The 22075-nt window shown below is 40.8% G+C and overlaps 2 protein-coding genes across 10 annotated transcripts; one reads left to right on the top strand and one right to left on the bottom strand.

Annotated features, from left to right (window-relative positions):
• Positions 1-788: 788 nt before the first annotated feature.
• NDUFB9 (NADH:ubiquinone oxidoreductase subunit B9) lies at positions 789-4832 on the bottom strand. The gene is made up of 4 exons (XM_049827000.1): positions 4703-4832; positions 4118-4310; positions 2044-2157; positions 789-1046 (listed from the first exon to the last, which is right to left on the bottom strand). Exons 1-4 carry the CDS (start codon positions 4786-4788, stop codon positions 915-917), a joined length of 525 nt encoding a protein of 174 aa, XP_049682957.1. The 5' UTR covers positions 4789-4832; the 3' UTR covers positions 789-914.
• On the top strand, positions 4816-21872 carry TATDN1 (TatD DNase domain containing 1). Of its 9 annotated transcripts, XM_049826907.1 has the most exons (13): positions 4890-4920; positions 6177-6242; positions 6347-6458; positions 6864-6913; positions 8873-8936; positions 10116-10259; positions 10356-10398; positions 16650-16735; positions 16860-16900; positions 18289-18365; positions 19062-19132; positions 20037-20163; positions 21747-21872. In XM_049826907.1, the coding sequence occupies exons 6-13, from the start codon at positions 10118-10120 to the stop codon at positions 21847-21849; spliced, it is 690 nt and encodes a 229-aa protein (XP_049682864.1). In that variant the 5' UTR covers positions 4890-4920; positions 6177-6242; positions 6347-6458; positions 6864-6913; positions 8873-8936; positions 10116-10117; the 3' UTR covers positions 21850-21872. The 9 variants fall into 9 exon arrangements, with proteins under 9 accessions (XP_049682845.1, XP_049682864.1, XP_049682854.1 ...); XM_049826888.1 differs by lacking the exon at positions 6347-6458 and having other exon boundaries at positions 4816-4920; XM_049826897.1 differs by lacking the exons at positions 4890-4920; positions 6347-6458 and adding an exon at positions 5124-5435.
• The last annotated feature ends 203 nt before the right edge of the window (positions 21873-22075 follow it).

The raw sequence follows: 22075 nt of genomic DNA, 5'->3' as shown, positions 1-22075 counted from the left end.
ATGTATGTGACCTGTACACAAGCGTACCACAGCCATATTCCCCAGCAGGCCACTTCTTGTCTTCACCGATACTGCTCTGTAGGTATCTACGATTCAGGTTGTATGGGGATGAACTTCCTGCTGCTCTACAGCAGTGTCATCCACGCCAGCAAGTAAGCATGACATCATTGTAAGGAAGGTTTATGTCTTGTGAGATGTGATACCTACGTGAAAAGTGCAGCAAAAAGAGCCTAATGAGGTGGGGAGGGAGGGCAGGAAGTCTTTATCCCTCAGCCAGGTTAGAAATACTCTCATACCAGGAGCAACCAAAGCCAATGTCTGTTGCTGTCAGTATCTTGAAACTCTAGCTTTAACACCTTGCCTGTATTTAGTACCAGATTCCAAATTACAGTGCTGATATGAATTGTTTATTGATTTTCATCCACTCCTTCCAGGCCTCCCTCCCTCCTTCTCCACAGTAGGAGACAGGCTCTTGCCATAGCTCTTCTCATCTCATTTGATCCCATCCCCCAGCAAATCTGCCTCTCCTGCCCATTTAAGCTCACATTCCTTCTCTGGGAACATGAGTTTTATGTGGCCAATTATTTTTTCAGTCTCATAGTTGAGTTTTCTGACTCTCACTGTGAAAGCTGCAGTAAAACTTGCTCTGGTGTCAGTACTCCATTAAGAGTTCTTCAGAGGCTGGTCAGTGTTCTCTGACATTTTAGATATATAGTGTAGATGTTAACAGTCACCTATTCTACACCGCACAAATTGGAAATGAAGTGTGCATGCTATAGAACAGTACGTCAGAAAAATGCCTTCTCTTACTTTATTTAGCTTTATTTTGTATCACTTAGAGTAGCATGCGGTCACTGCCATGTCAACTGCCTACAGATGACAGACCGCTTAGATTCTCACATGAAGTAATGCTTTTACATGGGCATTTCACGAGGTCTCGTAACATAATGCCACCACAGTGGTGGCAGATGACCTTCCTTACGAGCTGGAGGCAAAGCTTCAGTTCTTGGACCATCAGCTGGAGTTTCTTCTTCTAATTGCTTAATCTAGAAGACAAGACATAAAATTGCTTTAGAACATAAATACACATTTCCATAATGTGGTTTTCAGTACCCAGGCAGTGAGCAAAACTAGCCCCCATTTCAGAAGGGAAGAACCAGCAGTAATGCCTTCAGCTGACAGACAGGTTTCATGTTTCCCCAGTATTCACTGAAACTCAGTAATCATTGCCAGCTCATATCACCTAATTAAGAAGGCATTTTTAGGAGTAAAGAGTGATTTGCAAGAGAAATTTTACTTAAAAGGTTATTATTTCCAGATAATTCATGTCTACCATTGCTATGTTAAAAAGACTGAGTTCTCTTGCTGCTTTGAAAGGTGCCAGATAACTACAAGTCCTGAACAACTTCATTCCAGTCCATAGGAGATCTCAATTTCTGCATGCCACCAACAGCCCTTTAGATGTTTTCAGTACGTGTTTCTTGAAGCAGCGTAAGTGCTGGCTGCCACTATGTTAATTCTGATAAGAGTGCCATACTACCTACAAGCAAACTATTTCTCTACAACTGAGCTGAAGAACTCTTCAAAGAACATCAACTTTTCCCAACTGAATATCAGATTCGGATGGCCAGAAATTAGTCTCGATTCCCAGCTGATGAACACTGTGGTAAGTCACTTTCAAATGTGCAACCAGAAAGTGTCAGAGCTTCACAGCAGCAGAAGAGGAATTCTCTGGTCATTAATCTCCTCTCATCCCACTTTGGAATTTCTTTTAGCTAAACTGCTACAACAGCCCTGTGCTAAATAGCAGGTTCAGCTTTAACTTCAAATTCCCTTCACGGCCTTTAAGAAGCTGTAACTCCGAGATATCTGTGTAGGCATTTTAGGTCAAGTCAGTGTTTCACACTGTCAAGAGTTCTAATAAAGGAGAGTCTAAATGAGACTGCAGTAGGCATTCAATAATTTTTCCAAGAACACATCTAAATGTCACACAAAATACTTGCGTGCTAAAGAGGCTTTAATTTGCTTTGAGCAAGCACTGACCTCTTTATCCCAGCTTTCCCGCTGCAGCTTCTTCCATTGCTCTCGTTTGGCAAAGTAATCAGGATACATTGCCTTCTCAGAAGGATGCCAGTAATCCAAGCACCATTCCGGAATCTGTTAAATATAATTTATATATATTATTTTTAGATATGAAGTCATATGTAGTACACACACAAAAGAACTAAACTCAATCACTGAAGCCAGTATTAAAATGGATCAATAAGCCAGGAAATAAAATACTACATAAAAGGCACCATTTAAGAGCTACCTGACTATTGTTAGGCTGAAGGCACTATATGGCAGAGGTCAGTACTTTTAATCTGTTTCACACATTATCCTAAATCATAGGAAGACATCATAGCAACTTGCTTAAATCATAGCATCCTGAAGACAAATCCCAGGTCATATCCATTTATTCAAAAAGTTCTCAAAATAATTCCATCTGGTGGAAGAAAAGATCTAATTTCTTCCCTTCCTTCTCCAAAAGGCAGCAGGTTAGAGGGATTCTTTTTTCCAACTACTAATTTATTTTATTTGACAGAGACAGAACCTTACAGTTCATTTCTGCTTGTCTACAACTACTAAAAAATCAGTGGCTTTTAAGATCTTGATAATGGTCTGACCTCCAAGATGTCTGGTCAAGAAAAAAAGCAAACTTTAAAATTCTGCAGCAGCATATCACTAAATGTTAAAGTTTTAAATACAGGAACGTTGATTAAAAAACAAAAAACCCCACCACCAAAACCCCCAATCCTTAGAAAAAGAAAATTAAGAAGCTGCTCCAATACCATCATTCACCTAGTGACATTTACACTTCCAGTTTCCTGTTGTGATTCTCATCAGTGAGTAAACCTTGGACTGAATAGAAATAGCAAAGCTGCTAATATTTCAAAAAAATATAAAAAAAAAATCCAAAAACACCAAACAACAATTAAAACCATCAAACAGCCTGAGATCTAAAAATTACATTTTGTAGCAGCATCCACAATGGACAGTCACTGATATACCTAGAAGCCAAATCCTTGTGACGGCCATTTTGTTAAGAGTTTTAGCATATCAAACAGGGCAAAGAAAAGAGAACATAAACCAGTTTATATTTCTATATGAAGACTAATCCTGACCATTTATTGCTCAACTGGCCTTTTTTCCATCCAGATTCTCTCTCACTATTGTCTCTGCTACTGCTAAGGCCCATGGCATAAGCTTAAGCCCTCCTCTTCCTTTTTCACTCCTATGTTCTTTTTTCTGCCTCTGATAAATCTATGTCAGATTCTTCCTTTCACATGGCTTCTTATGCATTCTTATGTGATCAGATCTAGTCTTGTGTCAGCACTTTCTTCAAATTCAGGAGAAAATGGGTGCATATACTCTCTAGGTTAGTATTAACTTCTTGTAATGCATTAAGAGACAATACCGAGAAAGCAAAACCCCTGTGTTTTTTCTAAGAAACTTGTTTCCTTACTTGTAAATAGAAAAATCTAGGGGGAAAAAAAGCCTCTAAAAGTGCCTAAAAATACAGTTTCTATTTTAAGGCCTACCACCTATCACACAGTGACGCACAGACACATATTAGGCACTACAGGATATGAAGGGAAATGATAATTTGCTGGAAGAACTCAAAATGCTAGAAGAACGATGCGACTTGAGTGAAGCCCCCCAACAGCCAAGCTGACATCTGACAAGGCCAGAGAGAAACCAAGGCTGTGACCAGATGGCATCACAACGGGTAGCACAGCTTCCTGCACGTTGTTTACTGTCACAGCTCAGCTCCAACCTTTTCACTGACTCATCACAGGGCAGCTTCCATTTGGCAAAAGAGCAGATGCTTATCCCAGCAAAAAGAAGCTAGCTGTGTTCAGACAAACCAACAAACTCCACTTGCAAGGATCAGACAAGCGGGACAGCTTCTCCCACGCAAGCAGCAAGACGTTCAGCAGCAGTAAACTATTAATGAAATGATACTGCTGAGTCAAGCTGCAGCCCTATGAAAGACCACTTCAGGCACTCACTTTACATTCACTAAAATAAAGAGTAAGGTAAGCACAGCAACACACAACCTTACACGCCACCTTACCTTGTAGCACTCATATCTCTCATAGGAAGTGCCCCCAGGGGAGTCAGGGAAGATGTATGGCTGAGGATGCTGGTTTGCCCAGAACTCCTCCTCGCCTGCCTTCAGCAGCTCTGTAGCTTTCACCATATCCTTCACATCCTTGTTCTTATCAAACCGTTCTCTCAGGAGGCAGGCAAAGTAGCGGTACTTGTCTCTACAGACAGAGGTTAAGCACAACGACGGACATTGGAGGAAAACACTAATCGCACAGAGAAACAAAGCTTGGCAATATCATCAGTCACCCCTGCGCAAAGGCAGGATTTGGCCAGGGGCCGCCGAGGAGCTCCTGTTCCCACATCCCCCTTTTCTGCGGCAGGCACAGGCAAGTTATCCTAGAGGCTTTTTCCTCACCCCTTCAGCCATGCCTGGGCGGGGGGAGAAGACAAAGCCCCAGTCAAGCCCAACGCCCCATTTCGGCGGAGAAGGCCAGCCCGCCCTCGCCCTCCCCTCCCCCCTCCCCCCGCTAAGTGCGGAGCTGAGAGGCCCCGCTCCTAGGAAGGACAGGTCTCTCCCCCTTCCCCAGGCGCACCTCCCTTCACCTCTCACCGGTAGATGCACCAGGACTCCAGGTGCCGCAGGGACTTCTTATAGAGCCGCAGCACCTTCTGCTGGTGCGTCAGGTAGGCCGCCATTTCGGGCCGCCGTACCCTTCACCTTCGCGCGCGCGGGGGCCGACGGGAAGGCGGAGGACGTCGGCGCGCGCAGGCGCGTGGCTCGCGCTTCCACCGCCGCCGCCGCCGCCATGAGTCGTGCCAAGTTCATCGGTGAGGGGAGAGCCGAGGCGGGCGGGGGGGGGTGTGTCTGCGGCCCCGGCCCCGGCCCCGGCCCCGGCCCCGGCCCCGGCCCCGGCCCCGGCCCCGGCCCCGGCTGGTCGTCTCGCCCCAGAGTCCCTCCGTACCTCGCCCGGTGCCGGGCTGAGGCCGCCCCGGTCCCTGAGGGGCTGAGCGTGGCGGGCGGGGGGGCGTGGGCCGCTCTGGTGGTGGGGCCTGCCCCTCACCCAGGGCTCGTCACCTTCTGTAGTCCCTCTCGGTGTCTCCGGGGCCGAGATGCAGGCCGCCTTTAGGCCTACAAGAAGTGTTTGGGAACGCTTCTGCCATCGCTGGGGGCTTCACGCGGCGCACTGAGGGGCTGCTGCGCGTCTCCTCAGCGTTATCCCTAAACTCTGGGTTTTCTGGCCGCTTCTCATCCCTTTTATCGCGTTGGCGCGTTAGCTGTGGTTGTTTCTAATTGCATGGCATTGGCTTGGATGAAAATGTTAATATTCTTAGGAAATTTGGCAGTAAGTATGTAAATTTGAGAAGGTCGGTTGAGATCGGTGTTCTATGTGTGGCTGAGCAGCCTTGGAAAATTTCCCTTCCCACTGGAAACCCTGCTAGAAATGTGGGTTCTGGCAGCTGGAGAGGTGGTTGTTGCTGAAGCCTCTGCTTCAGCCCTTGGCTGTGAGGCTGCAGCTCAGGGAAGGCCTTGGGAGCCAAGTAGAAGGCAGCTGCGCTGGGGCTGGAGCAGCTTTGGTCGGTGACTGCATTGCAGGTTTTCTTGTTCATGCTTCTGGCCAGGCTGGATGGTCGCAGGCCGTAGGAGGGAAAACAGGCAGCTTTTGTGAGGCAGTCTGCTGCTGCTCCCACCGGTGTAACGGTTGTATGTGAGATGCTCTGTTTTCCCTTCCCTGTTACTGCTTGTGGGCGAAGATAAATTTGTATTTTCATGTGGAAAGCAGAATTAATTGCAATAAACAGTATATACATATTAGCTTTGGTGACTATGAGGATGTATCTTATACACTCATAGAATAAGTCTGGAGTTGCACAGAAGGCCAAAATTCAATTTTTCTGTCACTTCTAGTAAGAAGTAAGCTCTCAAATTATGTGAGTAAACTTATGCTTAAGCTTTATATGTCCTGCCAATGTGGTAGTTGGGGACTACTGAGATATGCTTCCCGTTGCCTTCCCTAGTTGGCTAACGCTCAGAATGAAATGCAGAGTGACTGTAGCATCTAATTTCTATATTTGTTTTTTCATAGATATTGGTATTAACCTGACAGATCCTATGTTCAGAGGAATCTACAGGGGAACACAAAAACATCAAGGTAAATGTTGCTTTGTATCTGCTGAAAGACTGAATCCCTCTTATTAAAATGGAAGCCTCTTACTTGTCAGCAAGTGAGGTTAGAACTTTTTTTTTTCTCCTCAGAAACTGGATGCTTATTACTTACTATGGCTTGAAGAAAGTGTGACAAAATAAGTTAGATGTTCTAAGCAAAATATACTGTCTTCTACTGAATTGCTATTAAGTTGTCATACAGGTAACTTTGCTTCTAGAGCAAAATGGAAAATTGCTGATGTATTTATGTTAGGATTGCATGGAAGAAACTGATTTGAGAATTATGATCAATAAACTATGAAGTATTGCATTGCTGAGTTATAGTTACTAATTATAACTGATGCTTTTTTGCTGTCATGGCCTTTAGATATAAATGTAAAAAGAGTCTACTAAAGTATGTGAAAAACTTCCATTGACTTCTTGGATTTAAATTGTATCTTCAGTTATTGCATTTTGTTATTGTCTTCTAAAGATTACTGAAATGTGGATTAAAGATTGTTTGTGATATGCATTTTGACTGCATGAAAGTGAGTTTTAGTTGAAAAGTAGTTAAGTTATGCTGTAAAACCTGAAGTTCAATTTATGACATTTTTATGAACTTTCACAGATGACTTTTTGGATGTGGTAGAGAGAGCAGTCAAAATTGGCATTAAAAAGGTAATTTCTTATAACAAAATTTCTTTAATATTTTAAACTGCTTTCTAATACTTCGGGTTTTTAGTGCTCCACTATTAAAACAAACGTTTCTGCAGCTTGCAGCGGAAAATGCAGTAACTTTCGTCAACAGCATAAAACAAAAGCGTTCTGCGCAGAGCATTGTCTTTCATTTGCACAGATCATTAGATGCTGATTATTTAAGTTCAGGGCTATCATATGTGGTATGTATGTAGAATTTCTTCTGTACAGTTTCAAGAGAAAGGTGTTCTCCTCTGACCTACTGCAGTCAACTAGTACGTAATTTTCTGTGTTAGTAGTATTATAGGCAGCCACTCCTGTCTTCTTGTATCCTGAGTGACTGACTCAGCAGTTGCCACCACAGATCAAAACTCAAAAATTCTCCTAATAATAATCCTTCATATACTTCTGTATGTAAAGGAAATTGGTAATTGCAGAACAGCTGGGAGTGCCCATAAATTCTTACATCTGAATGTCTGCTAGTAAATACTGGCTTATATGTATTTAAACTGCATCATTATGAACAGGTTTGTAACTCTTAGCTTGAAATTGGTGTTTTTAGCAGTGGACCACACTCCTTTTGTTATAATAGTCTAGCCTGCCTATATCTCTCTAAACTGAATGAATTGTCAAGACAAAAATATGAATTAAAATTGAATACAATGCACACTGTCACAAACTGTTCTACTGCACTAATAAGGCTGGTGGATTAGAAATAAAGAAATAAACCCTCCTCTAGAAGAGGAATAGACTTGCTAAAAGGCTCTCCTCTGAAAATAGTGGACAATAAACTGGTAGACAAAAAAAAAGAAAGCGCTAGTGATGGAGAAGTTACCACACTGCAGCAAATACAGAATCCTAGTCGCTTTGACTGTGTTTATATATGCTGTATAAGTACTGTTTAATCTTTATACCACCCTCTGAAAGTAAGTGGCAATTTTCCTACTTTATCATCAAAAATAGATTGGCTGCATAACTTTTTCAAGGTGCACAGTGAATTCAGAGATGGAATTCAGGATTCCCATGTCCTTAGCTATGTTTTCAGTCTTGCTACTGTCCTGTACAGCGTCAGAAGTCTATCCCATCCCAGATTGTTTCTACTTGCCTAGAATCTTAATCTGTTTATTTGAAAATACTTCTGTTTTTCTATATAGCTGCTGATTTATGGTAATTTTTGTGAAGTTTTGCCCTGTGATGTGTGTACACTGAGCCACTTTCAGCTTAATTTATTTTTCTGGTGATGCTGTTGGGATGTGTCCATCTCTAATGGAGCATGCTGCAGAAATGTCTGACTTGGTGCTGACCGAGTCTGGTATATAGCATACGTAGGGATAGAAGTGGTCCAAAAGCAGTGTAGTCATCATTTATTAAGACCTAGGGTACAAGATCCTGCAAGTGGTGATTCAAAAAACGCTGTAAGCAACAATTCTTGTGTGATAACCTTGATCTTAAGGTAAAAATAAAAGATCGGAGGCAGAAATTCTTAAATTTGTAATCCCAACTCTGATATGGGCTCCTTTGTTGGTTTATCTACTTACTTATTCATGTCTTGTTTTGGGTGCTGAGGAGTTTTTAGTTTCTCCACCTGTAAGACAAGGAGAATGTTTCTGATTATCATTTCTTGAATGCAAATAAAGTTTCTTGAGTCATTGTCTAATGAAGTTAATATTGCTGCAAATGGATGTATTTTACTAATTTAATGGTTTAAATACTTAGAAGATACTTGATAAAGAAAAAAATCAGGTTTTGATACCTAGTGTATTTACTAGCTCCTGAGGACCATTGAGGTTTTACTGATTTATGGAATTTTGTCAAATATACATTAGTAATTGTCTTCTTATGTTCTCTGTCTAGATTCTTGCTTATATCTGAGTGTTTTCTTAAACATTCTGTTTGATGTTCAAAGATCATACTCACTGACAGTACTTTTCTTCTTCCAAGTTTTTGATTACAGGTGGGAGTCTACAAGATAGTAAAGATGCATTGCAGCTGGCACAAACAAATGGTATTTCCACTTTAAACGTAATGTTGTCAGTTAAATATGTAACCTTCTCCACTCTCAGAATTAAGAGTTCAAAAGGACCTGCCACTGGTGGTGTTTCAGAATCTCAAAATGAGAAATTATGTTTCAGAATGGGATGAATGCTTTGTGTGTGAGTTTCTGTATGTTGCTCTTTAGATCCCTGGGTGTTGGAAGGAATCAGTCTTTCCTGTAATTTCTATTTCTAGACAGAAATTACAGGAAATTTCTGGAATACAAATTTTGTTACAAGGCTCTCTTCTAGAAATAAACTGGAATGCTTATATGGTGTGGAGGATATGTTTTTTGGTGGGTTTTTGTTTGTTTTTTACTTACCAATCTGTCATGACCAGCTTCTTTACGGTTCTCCTAGCTTTACCTTTCTTTCTGTGAAAAGGCAAATATCATTCCACTAATTACTTAAGTATGTATTTGAACTAAAACACATGTTAAAGTGTTATTTACGAAGAGAACAATAGAATAATTTAAGTTGGAATGAACCCGAGGAGTTAATTTGGTCCAACCTGATCAAGCTCCCCACCTCCATCAAAGAAGGACTAGCTCTAGCTTTAAGATTAGGTCAAGTTGCTCAGGGCCTTATATAGTCTTTCCCTCTCCCCCAAGCTTTTACATTCTCCGTAAAGGCACTTAGCAGAAGTTAGTTTTGGCACTAAAGGTAACCTAGGTTAGATATGTGGGTGAATCAGGCTAGATGTTGCTTGCAAAATTCTGTAACAGCTTATGCAGAGGCACACTGCGTGCTGTCTGCATGAGGTTGCTGAGGATAACCTGATGCATTTTGAAAAAGATGTATTTCTGGGTGATCTCAAGAGGTTTCTTCCATCCTCAACAATTGTATGATTTGTTGAGGGCTGCTCCACCAGAGTAATTCAGCTTTGAGTTGCGGTTTTGGAGTATACTAAATAATGTGTACTCAAAAGAAACACATGCACACACTCCTGCTGGAAATACTGCCTAACATTTTTTAAAGCAGAAAATACAAGTGTAATAAAATCATCACCAAGATAAAGACGTTCAAGGGGAGTTTTCTTTTAAAATAATGAGCAACAAAAAAAAGTCCAGATACAGATACTGTCTATACCTTCTATAAATTTTCTTTTTTTTTTTTTTTCCTTAAAACCAACTAATACTATCTTGCTTTAGACATGTTCTACAGTACGGTTGGCTGTCATCCTACCCGCTGTGGAGAATTTGAACAGAGTAGCCCTGAACAGTATTTATCTGAATTAAAAAATCTGATTGAAAAAAATAAGACAAAGGTAATAGCAGTTGGAGAATGTGGCTTAGGTAAGTGTTATCTTAGTACTTCAATATTTTTTTTTCTAGACATACATTAAAAAATCCTAAAACACTAAGTGGGTTTTTTGTTCTTTCTATTTGTAGATTTTGATAGATTAGAATTTTGCCCAAAGGACATCCAACTCAAGTAAGAAACTTCTGATGACTATAAATTGACTTGTAGCAATTTACAGGAGTGTTTTCTATTTTGTGTTCTACCACGTAACATTTTGTCAGGTATAGACCTGCAATTTGCAGGGTTGGCTCTGGGTTTTTTTTGGCAGAAATGGGACTTTAAAGAAAGATGCTTACATTCAAGTAGTGCTATGTGCTAAATTTTGCTACCTGCCTTGTATTGACTTAGCATGTCTTTTTCTGTAAAATTGATGAGAATTTGTAGGTGTCTGGATGTGGCAGGTGTTTGTTTTTGCTAATACTGAAGAACTCCTAGAGACTTACGGGGAGAAGAACAACTGTAGTGTGTGAAAGAATTAGTTTATTGATTGAAAGCCATGCGGAAGGGAACAAAACTGTCAAAAAGGGTAAGTTGGCAGTGTCAAAAATAAGCTTTTAGGAAGGGAGGTGCTAGCTGGGAGCAGGTAATTGAGAGCTGATGAAAAAGATAATCTCGGGAGCTGGAGAGATCTGTCTTTTGAAGTAATATATGCAGCATAGATACTGAATGGAAAGAAGCTAGCACAGCCCCTAAAATCAGCTTGCGCTCTTGTACTCAGAACTTCTGTCTACAGAGGAAGATCTGAAAGATACGTGATAAATTCAAATAAGAGTGATTCATGAATTGTGCTTGCATATTACTGTTCTGAGTAAATTAGTCACTGGGGGGCAGTGGTTAGTTGTGTTTTTTTCTAATTGCCACGTTAGCAGTAATAGAGTTAATTTCTTCGTAATGCTACAGTGATAAAGTATTCAGCAAAGTGGACAGAACTTTTTCTCCTGGTAGAATTCAGTGTACAGTTCAGCAAAGCACACCTTGGAGTATAACTGGTTTCTTTTCTATGGCAGCCTAAAACACTGGTGGAGTATCATATTTTAAGATCCTTAACTGCCTTGATGTTATTGGGAGAAAAAAATTTATCTGATTTTCCTTATCTGATGGGCTGCAGCTGAAGACCTGTAGTGAAAAACTTCTAATCTAGTGCACTGAAATTGGGTTGTGAGGAAAGAGGTAGCAGGGTAGAGCAAAAATCCCTTTTAAAGTGGTAGGTAAGTCCTTTCCAGATAAGCTTGATAATGACAGAAAGTCTTTATCTGAGCTATTTCAGTGAATCATATGAAATATATAAATCTAGTTTCTCAGAGCATTTTGGGAGCCCTTCCTGGAATTTGCAGTTGGAAGGAGGTGATTGATGAAAAAGACAGGAAGCAAGAAATATGAGAGAGTGAAGAAATATTGAAAGCCTCAAGGACAGATGCCTGCAAACACCGTGTTTGTAAATTCTGTATTTTCTAAATGGACAGCTTTCCCTGCTGTTCATTTTCCACATGTTTGTGAAATGTGGTCAGGGTTTGGGGTTGTTTTCATTTCTGCTAATTGAATGCTATGTCGTTAGATAACAGTCTGGCTTTCATGACCTTTAGCAGACTGGATGGTGGGTTCTTTGAATTAATGTTCAATGTATGCTTGATAAATGAACTAAAAAAAGGAAGGCAAAGTGTGAAATGCATGGAGGCAGGTCACCACTTCTCAGCTGATCTGCAGTTCAGGTATTGTAGCAGTCACTGGAATAGCTAGCAAGTAGCTGCAGGGTTACCCCGTAGAAGAGAAGTATAGTAGTTTCCCAGTGGGTAGTATCTGAGCATTACCTCTGTTTTGTTTAATGTTTAATCATTATTTTCTAGTTAGTTATGCTGTGTTTTCTTCTGGATGATTTTCACCTGTAAAAAGTGAACATTATTTTTCTAATCCTTTTTCTTGGATTGAAAAGCTAATAAAGATGAAATTCCTTTGTTGAAGCAGCCCTATGAACTTTTTTTGTCAGAATTTTTCTCCATTTTCGTAACTTTTCCAACAGAAAATGGTGATTTGAATGGTAGTTAGATGAAGCTACTGCCTTCATATTATGGTGAAGGTCACATAAATGGACTGATAAGTCTATAGAAGTTTCACTTCTGCTGTGCTACTGGAAGGGGTTTGTGGGGTTTAGTGACATGGAAACAGGAGTTTTATTAACCAAATTGGAGGCGATGAACAAAATCACATACACTATTATTTATACATTAATCCAGAATTGTTTGTCTGGTGATATTCTACCTCAACAAGGCCAATTTGCTTCAGCTCCTTTGGTGTCTTGATTCCAAACCTGAAAATACCATAGTATTTGAACTTCATGGTCAAAACTAAACCTGTGAACAACCATGCAAAATATTTAAAAATTCTTTAATGAGAGGAAACATAGAACCTGCATATTGAGTGACAGTCTACTCGCCCAAAGAAAAAGGTTGTTCCTTCAGCACTGGAGCTAGTAAGGTTTAGTTTCCTACTGACTTATTTTGTTACCATTCTGATCACTGTACATCTGGTTTCTTCATGCTTTTCCAGGGTTTCTCTTTTCCTTTCTCTTTGTTTTTATTTTTTCTCTCTGAGAACTTCCCCATTCACCTCCTTTTTCTCTTTGACAGGACAAGTAGCAGCATGAGTTAGGCTTCATTGTTGCTAGGAATTCAAGATGCTTGACTTGCCTTACCATTTGTAGGGGCACTAAATTTTGTACTTTCAAGACCACTACCCTTCTCAAAATGAGACTGAAATTGGCAGTATGTTACTTAGGGGACTTATTTGCAGCTCACTCTCTAAAACCTCATTTCCTTAGGAAACAAGCCTTCTGTTTAAAAAAAAACAAACACCACCAATAATCAAGCAACTGTAGCTATTTAACTGCAAGAGCAATCATGAGTTGCAATTAAATTTATATTTAGTCAAACAAGCTAAACTAAGCACAGCAGCTAGACTAGAAAGAAGATTCAAAGTAGGTGTAATTAATTCTCCTGAATTTTCATGTCAGTTTTTAAGATTACAGCTGATCTCTTTTGCACCTGTTCCATCTCAAAAGATCTGCACTGATAAGCAGGGAAGGTAACTTTTGTCAGAGGAATTACAGAATGGTTTGGGTTGGAAGGGACCTTAAAGACCATCTAGTTCCAACCCTGCTGCCATGGTTGGCAACACCTTCCACTAGACCAGGTTGCTCGAAGCCCCATCCAACCTGGCCTTCAACACTGCCAGGGATAGGGCATCCACTACTTCTCTGGGCAACCTGTTCCAGTGCCTCGCCACCCTCACAGTAAAGAACTGCTTCTTTACATCTAATCTAAATTTGCCCTCTTTCAGTTTAAAGCCATTACCCCTGGTCCTATCACTACCATGCCCTTGTAAAAAGTCCCTCTCTGGCTTTCTTGTAGGCCCCCTTTAAGTACTGGAAGGCTGCTAAAAGGTGTCCCTGGAGCCTTCTCTTCTCCAGGCTGAACAACCCCAACTCTCTCAGCCTGTCTTCTTAGGAGAGGTGTTCCAGCCCTTTGACCATCTTCGTGGCCCTCCTCTGGTCTTGCTTCAACAGGTCCATGTCCTTCTTATGTCTGGCGCCCCAGAGCTGAACGTGGTACTCCAGGTGGGGTCTCACAAGAGCAGAATAGAGGGGGCAGAATCACCTCCTTTGACTTGCTGGCCATGCTTCTTTTGATGCAGCCCAGGATATGGTTGGTTTCCTGGGCTGCAAGTGCATATTGCTGGCTCGTGTTCAGTTTTTCATCCACTAATACCCCCAAGTCCTTCTCCTCAGGGCTGCTTTCAATCCACTCATTATCCAGCCCGTTTTTGTGCTTGGCATTGTCCCAACCCATGTGCAGGACCTTGCACTTGGTCTTGTTGAACTTCATGAGGTTCTCACGGGCCCATCTCTCAAGCCTGTCAAGGTCCCTCTGGATGGCATCCCTTCCCTCCAGCGTGTCGACTGCACCACACAGCTTGGTGTCATCCACAAACTTGCCAAGGGTGCACTCAATCCCACTGTCCTAGTCACCAACAGCGCCGGTCCCAATACTGACCCCTGAGGAATGCCACTCGTCACTGCTCTCCACTTGGACGTGGAGCCGTTGACTGCAACTCTTTGAGTGTGACCATCCTGCCAATTCCTTATCCACTGAGTGGTCCATCCATCAAATCCATGTTTCTCCAATTTAGAGACAAGGATGTCATGCAGGACAGTGTCACATGCTTTGCAGAAGTCCAGGTAGATGACGTCCACTGCTCTTCCCTTATCCACCAACACTGTAACCCCATCACAGAAGGCCACCAGATTTGTCAGGTGCGATTTGCCCTCAGTGAAGCCATGGTGGCTGTCACCAATCACCTCCTTATCTTCCATGTGGCCTCGCACAGTTTCCAGGAGAATCCGCTCCATGATCTTGCAGGGCACAGTGGTGAGACTGACTGGCCTGTAGTTCCCTGGGTCTTCCTTTTTTCCCTTTTTAAAAATGGGGGTTATGTTTCCCCTTTCCCAGTCACTGGGAAGTTCCCTGGGCCCCTGGACTGCCACAACTTCGCAAATATGATGGATAGTGGCTTAGCTACTACATCTGCCAGTTCCCTCAGAACCCATGGATGCATCTCATGAGGTCCCATGGACTTGTGTATCTTCAGGTTCCTTAGTCTCAAACCTGATCTTCTACAACTGGTTCTTCATTCTCCCAGTCCCTGCCTTTGCTTTCTGTGACTTGGGCGGTGTGGCTAGGGCACTTGCAAGTGAAGACTGAGGCAAAAGTTGAGTACCTCAGCCTTCTTCATGTCCCGGGTAACCAGGTCTCTTATTGCCTTCCAGACAGGGCCCACATTTTCCCTAGTCTTCCGTTTGTATCACTGACATACCTACAGAACCTTTTCTTGTTGCCCTTGATGTCCCTGGTCAGATTTAATTCTGTCAGGGCTTTAGGTTTCCTAACCTGATCCCTGACTGCTCGAACAATTTCTCTGTAGTTCTCCCAGGCTACCTGTCCTTGCTTCCACCCTCTGTATCAACCTGTAATATACAGAAAATAGTGAAAATTGCACAGAATTAAATGACCAGTTGCATTGTCTTTTTTTTTATTGTGTTTATTATTTATACGTTAGGAAAACGTAAATCAAACTAATGGTTTGCTGCCACTTTATCCTGATTGATATGTGAATCATAGACAGCGATATGTGAACACTTGAGTTTGTCTTTGAAATGTTTTCTGACACCTGATGATGGGAATGCCCCAGTGCCCTGGACTGCTTTTAACAGCAACACCTAAAAGAAATCCAGTATGTGCATATAGTCCCAGCCTGTTGGCACCCGCAGTGTCATTCTCCTGCCTTGTCTAGATAATGTCATCTCTCAAATTACGTATGGATACTGAGTCACCTATGCACTGTTGGCCACCTGCCATGCCTACGTTCCTCTGCTGTGTTTCCTGAGCATTGGTTATTTGCATGCCTGGGTGTAGCATGGCAGACAGAAATGGTAAATGATAATGTCCTGGGATCAGAACTACCTGCAAATGACAAGTGATGGGTTAGTTCAGTGCTAATTAGTTTCCTTTTGAAACTGCACTGGGGAAACTGGCTACCTAGTTACCTTTGCTCTGCCCACATTTTTATGTCTCTTCATAGGATGGCTGCCTTGCTGTTACCGCTCCTTCAAAGGGAATACTAGGAATAGAAGGTAGGGATAAAATGAGTGAAAAGGAAAGGATGCAGGCACACAAAGGAGAGGGGGGGGGAACAGTGGAAGACTTTGAAAGAGTGAAGACAATAGACAGAATGGGGCAGAAGTAAGATGCCTAATATTGGTATTTGTTCCACCCCAAAAGAAGAAAGACTGACCTTCATGGAAGGGCAAACAAAAACTCTGGATTGTTACTTTACAGGCCAGCCAGCTCTGATGTGGTTTGGCCATTTGAGGCTATAGAAGTCTGCTTAGTGCTCCCTCACTCACCCTCACCGCATTTACATGTGCTTCTTGAAATAGTGGTCTGCATGTGATCCACACTCTCCCTTTCCTGACATTTCAAAACTTTGTGGAAAGAACAGTCAGTTCCTCTTTCATTAAAAATAATAAATAAAGAACTCCAACACCCGCACTACACGAGTACATGCTTAGCATATATATGTGTTTATTCTTCCAGTACTGATGCTCTTGACCACTTCTTCTCTTTCTTCCAGCATAGATCACTCCTATGTGAATATACCATGGGAAAGTTTCTTCTAAATCCTTGCACAAATAAGAGCTTTTGCATGGCAAATCCATTAATTCTGTCTTTAGTTCTGGAGGACAAAAGCATACAAGCACTGGAAAAAACTCTTCTACTCTCATTAGTTGCTCTTAGACTGTGTTTCTGTTTAAAGTGATTTTTATTTTACAGGTATTTTGAAAAACAATTTGACCTGTCAGAGCAGACAAAACTGCCCATGTTTCTCCACTGTAGAAACTCACATGCTGAATTTTTAGGTGGGTTTTCTTTGAGAATTTCATATTCAGAGCAAATTCTGAATATGAAAAATCTGGAAACCTGAATCTTTCACCTTTATTTGTTATAAAGCTGTCTTATATTTTTATTTATTTCATTTCACAGACATAATGAGAAGAAACCGAGATAGATTTGTGGGAGGGGTGGTAAGTATGGACTTCAGTGTAGCATTCATTTTTACACGCAAGTGTGTGAATATTGTTGCTTAATATGCAACTTCTTGTTTGTCATGGAATCTAGGCAGGCTTCCTGTTACATGATTTAAGTTATTATTAATTAACAAGTGTTTTCCAGTCCCTTCTAGTATTTTTATTTTCGTTGCTTATTCAACAGCTTTTTTGCAAGGTAAGAAGATAGGCTGAGAAAAAGCCCTGCAGCTGACACGAGCAGTTTTTCCTGGCCTGTCAGAAGGACAGTTTAAGTACCTTGTAATTGACATTGGCCTTTTCCCAATTCTTCAGTGGCTGTAACTGCAGTGCATTCAGACCACAGATAATTTAGATGCGTATTCCCAGTGGAAGCTGTAACCTCAAACATTTGCTTCTGACGTTAGACGTCATTTTCAAATTAGATCCAGATGTAACTTTTGATTGCTTTATGTGTTTAGATATTCAGATCATGTATTTTAATTCAAAAGCCTAACAGGAAAAACTTCGGATGAAATGATTAAGTAAGTCCAGCAACAGTTTCCATTATGGCAGGGTTTTCCAAAAGTAGTAAATGCTTGGATTATTCTATCCTACTAACATCAGGCCACACCTCCTACAATAGTATCTCAGTCCCCAGGTTTCCCCTTTGTTACCACAAAAACCTTTCCCTAGCTCAGTACTTTGCATGTTGTGCTCTTATGTAATACTGCACAGTCTCTCCTTCCTTCCTTTTCTGCAAAACCGGTGACTAGTGGAGAAATGACAAGCAGGCACCTGGTGCAACTGACTATCCCCCGTGCAGCGTTGGGAAGCAGACAGTCTCTTTACTCCTCTTGGGCTGAGAAGCTGCAGTTCCCAGATGCATTACGCTGTTTGTACCTTGTGACTTGCCACTTGCCTTTTTAGTCCCTGGGATGACCGAATAGACCGTCCGTCTAGTTCCACTGGACTAAAATCTGTGGACAACATAACGCTGCTCTTACTACGTCCCTGACAGTGCCCTGTAGGGAAAACTGATGAAAGAATATAAAAATTCAGCATGCGCAGGATTAGTTCCTGTGTATGGTCTCCCAGCTATCAGCTACAGGAAGTTCCTAGGCCAAAAGCATTATCACTGCATAGGCCTTTTCTACACATACTTATCACTAATAAAACGTGGTAGGTGCTTCTACTGCAGTATTCAAGTGACTTCAGCCTGAACTTTTCCCCAAATTCAGAAACAGCTAAGCCATGTCCCATCTTTATGTTTGTACTGATGTGTAATGCATACTATCAAAGGTATGTATTTATAATGCAAATAAAAGCTAATAAATACTTTTAAATGATTGGAGTTTTAAATGAAGTACATATATTTGTATGTATGTGTGCATCTATATATGTTCTAGGTGCATTCTTTTGATGGCACAAAGGAAGAAGCAGCAGCTATAATAGATTTGGATCTTTATATTGGAATAAATGGCTGGTAAGTTCTTTACAAGAAATGAAACTATTTTAAAATGTCAGCTGCAGTGAACTCATTGCTTTCTTTTAAACAATGAGGTCAAGTTTTCAAAGCTCCCTAGACTCTCGATCATCTGACAGATTTAGAATTGCACTCATTAGTCTGTTAGCCATAAAAAAAAAAGATCTTCACTCACAGCTCAGTGAGTTAATCTAGTCTTAGGTCCATTCTAGTACCGTCAGGTCAATCCCTGTTTGTAAATAAGTAAGGTTGTTGAACGTGGAAGCAGTCCTTCTGAGAAGCGTTTAAAAAACAGCATAATTTTAAGCTGCCACGTCAAATCCAGGAGTAATGCAAATGTAACCTGAGCAGCCTCATCTACCGATTATGCAGTCTGAATTCTCAGCAGTCATCTGGCCAAAAGCCAGCCCGCACCACTTTATAAGTTGCATGGGTTGCTGAGGCCAAGCAAATACGGGCAGTGCAGGCAGGGGTTCTGCATGCTTAGTAGGGTGAGATGGCTTCACTGAGTAACTCTCCAAATTTGCTGTTTCCTGTAAAGTTTGAATGTACAGGCAGCACTTTTAAAAATGAAGCAAATTATATTCACTAACAAAATTATTTAGGAAGCTGCCTTTCCTGCAAAATACTTCAACAGGCAAACTGATTTCTTTTATACATTTTTAATGTATTTTTAACCAAACTCTGATTTTCTAGTTCATTGAAAACAGAAGCCAACTTGGAAACACTGAAATCAATTCCTAGTGAACGATTAATGATAGAGACTGGTAAGATTTTATATCTTGGTCAGTTTGTGACTTAAACACTATTGGGCAACAAGATATGCTTGTATAGCAATGATAAGGCAGAATCAAGACCTACGGAGTTCGGAGTAGAAAAAGGACTGGCTGTTCCTTCACTTTGGAAAGCAGTTTACGGACTCCAGAAACACTCCTTTTCAGCCTTCTGCTGAAAGGAATAAGCTGCCGTGTCAGTTCCTGACATTGCAGGGGAAGATGAAAACAACAAATTGACAAGCCCAGATTTTTAAGTGTACGTAGGTACCAGAATCCTGCTTGAATATCTTTTAAAATCTAGTTTGCTGGAGATGTGCCAAACACAGGGCAGTGGCTCTGTGAGTTTGCCGCTGGTGGCAGTAATGGCATTTGGAAACAACTGCTCTTTAAATGGAGGAAGGTGGAAGAACGCTTGAATTCCCCTCTTGGCCTAATGAGCAGTGATTTTAACTGACTGTCTAGGGATGCCTTTTTTGTTGGCATGTTCATGTCAGTTATCAATAACTGCCAGTTATAAATACAGTATTTATTTTGATTTCTGAATCTGAGAAAGAAAAACCACAAACTGCCTAAATCCTTTGCACGTGAAGTACAGACCTGTTAAAAGTTCTACAGAAACGGACACGGTGTATCTAGCTATCATTATAATATCAGAGGGAATTACTGTTATGTACTACGCTGATTTTTTAAAATGTAAAATCTTGAGGGTAACAATGTAAAAATTCAAAGATTGTGAAGACGTTAAATTGCCCAAATCTCTTAAATTCTATTTTTAATTCGAAGTCACTGCTAGAAAGAGACTGCAAGAACTTTTGTCTGTGGAAGTAGTTGATTAAACTATCTCATGCTATTCTCAAACGATTGCATACTCTACTTTTTTTTTAAATTAAACCAGATGCACCTTGGTGTGGAGTGAAAAATACTCATGCTGGATCAAAATACATTAAAACTACGTTTCCTACAAAAAAGAAATGGGAAATAGGGCACTGCTTGAAGGACAGAAATGAACCCTGCCATATAATGTAAGTGTACTGCTGTACTATTATTTAAAATACTTCAGATCTCAGAGGGAAAAAAAATGGAAAAAAATCAGTTCACTGGAAATGTAAATAGAAATGAGTTCTAAATTTACAGAAACTTGTGCAAGGTATTACTTCATAGGCTGTGGAAAAATCTGAAAGGTCTGTTTTCCCCACTTCAGAAATTCTGGATGTAAAAAGCTCTCTGAAAGTGAAACCAGTACTGTTTTTAACTTTTTACTTGATACAGTGGAGAAGGGGTTAAACCCTGTAAAGTAACCTGACTTGAATAAATTTCACTTAGTTGTTGTTCCAGTTATTTTTAAAACTGGTACTAGCACTGGAGCTGTGCAGTCCTCCACAGAGGGGGGCAGTACTGAGACACCAGGTAGTGCCTGTGACATCAATTGCCGTAACATGAATTTGGTTAGGATCATTTCTTCATTCTGCTAATGTGCTTAAAAAAAATGGATCCTGTGAAGTTTAGGTACGAGTAACAGCAGTCAACATAACCGAATAGCGCAAGAAAACTATAGGGGCTTATGGACAGTTAGAAAGCACAGAAACTGGTTTCTGCCACCTTTTCACGTGCTTCCTCATAGAGGTGTGAAAAGCAGGGAAATGTATCATTTTAGTGAAAATGTTTAGTTATCTCATCTCCATTAAATAAATGTTTTCCTGGCTGCAAAGCACAGGAGCGAGCGGTCATGAAATGGGCTAATTCTGCATCTAGGAAAATATCTGCATTCCAGTAATTGTTAAGAGCAACTTTTTCTACTCTGTCTTCCTCAAAATGTTTAGCTATTGTGTAAGTTAAGAGGCAAGATCCAAAAACCAAAACCACCAAACCCTACCACCAAGCTTGAGGTTCTTTACTCTTCACCATGAAGCTTTTTTTCTGCTACTAGATAAAAAATGAAAGTATAACACATCTTAGGAATTGTGTAGAATATTCATTTTTCTCAGAATGCAGCGAAAAGATTGTGGCTTGGTTTTCTGTTAGTGTTAATGCTATTCATCCCATTTCTTTTGCCCCCTTTTCCTGGCTTGTATCAAGGCTATGGGCCTTTTAAAATTGCTCATTTAACGTTTACTGCAAATATCTGAATGCATTAATCACAATTAATCTAGAGAATGGGGAAGTAGGAATAAGTTACTTTGGCAGCTATACTCAGATAAGGTTGCATCTGGAATTTAAGCTTTGCCATAGACCAGTGTATTCATAGTGCAACTTTAGCCTTGAAAGGCTGATGAACTTCAGTCTGAAAAATGAAGACCATCGATAAAGACATCCACAAAATGACATTTTCTTTGAAACAGAAAGCTGTTTAATTACCTCCAAACAAGAGTCAAAAGACCAAAGATGAATCTGTACCAGTGAGCAACCAGTGTTCAGTGTAAAGGGAATGGCAGTTAGTGACTTAAAAGTGAAGCTATTTGCATATCTGAGCACCCTGCCCTGCTGCTCTCAACATAGGTTTTTATTCCAGGTTAATCTTAGTGACTTGTACATAACACATGCAGCAGTCTGAAGTCTATTCGGTACTGAGTTTCAGAGTCATCTAATATCAATCTTTCTTTTTTAGTCAAATACTGGAAATAATGGCAGCAGTAAGAGAAGATGACCCGCTCGAGTTGGCCAATACTCTATATAACAACACTATTAAAGTCTTCTTTCCAAATATATAAAGTTGTTTTTTCTTACATTTATTCAGCATAACTTTAGTAAATATACTGCAAAAACTTAAAAATTTACCATATCTGCAAGTTCTTATCAATGGAAGCCACTATGTAGTGCTTTTTTTTTTTTTTTTTCCTTCCTAATGGTAAAAGATTAAAGCTGCTTTTGAAAAGGTGGTCTGCATTTGTGCAGTTTCTCAGCCCCGCTTCCCTTTCATCAAGATTCAGGATTGAT

Source organism: Accipiter gentilis, chromosome 2 (assembly GCF_929443795.1).
Source record: "Accipiter gentilis chromosome 2, bAccGen1.1, whole genome shotgun sequence".
NCBI classification, from domain to species: Eukaryota; Metazoa; Chordata; class Aves; order Accipitriformes; family Accipitridae; genus Astur; species Astur gentilis.
Note: the sequence above shows the minus strand (reverse complement) of the source record. Positions and strands in the feature narration are given on the sequence as shown.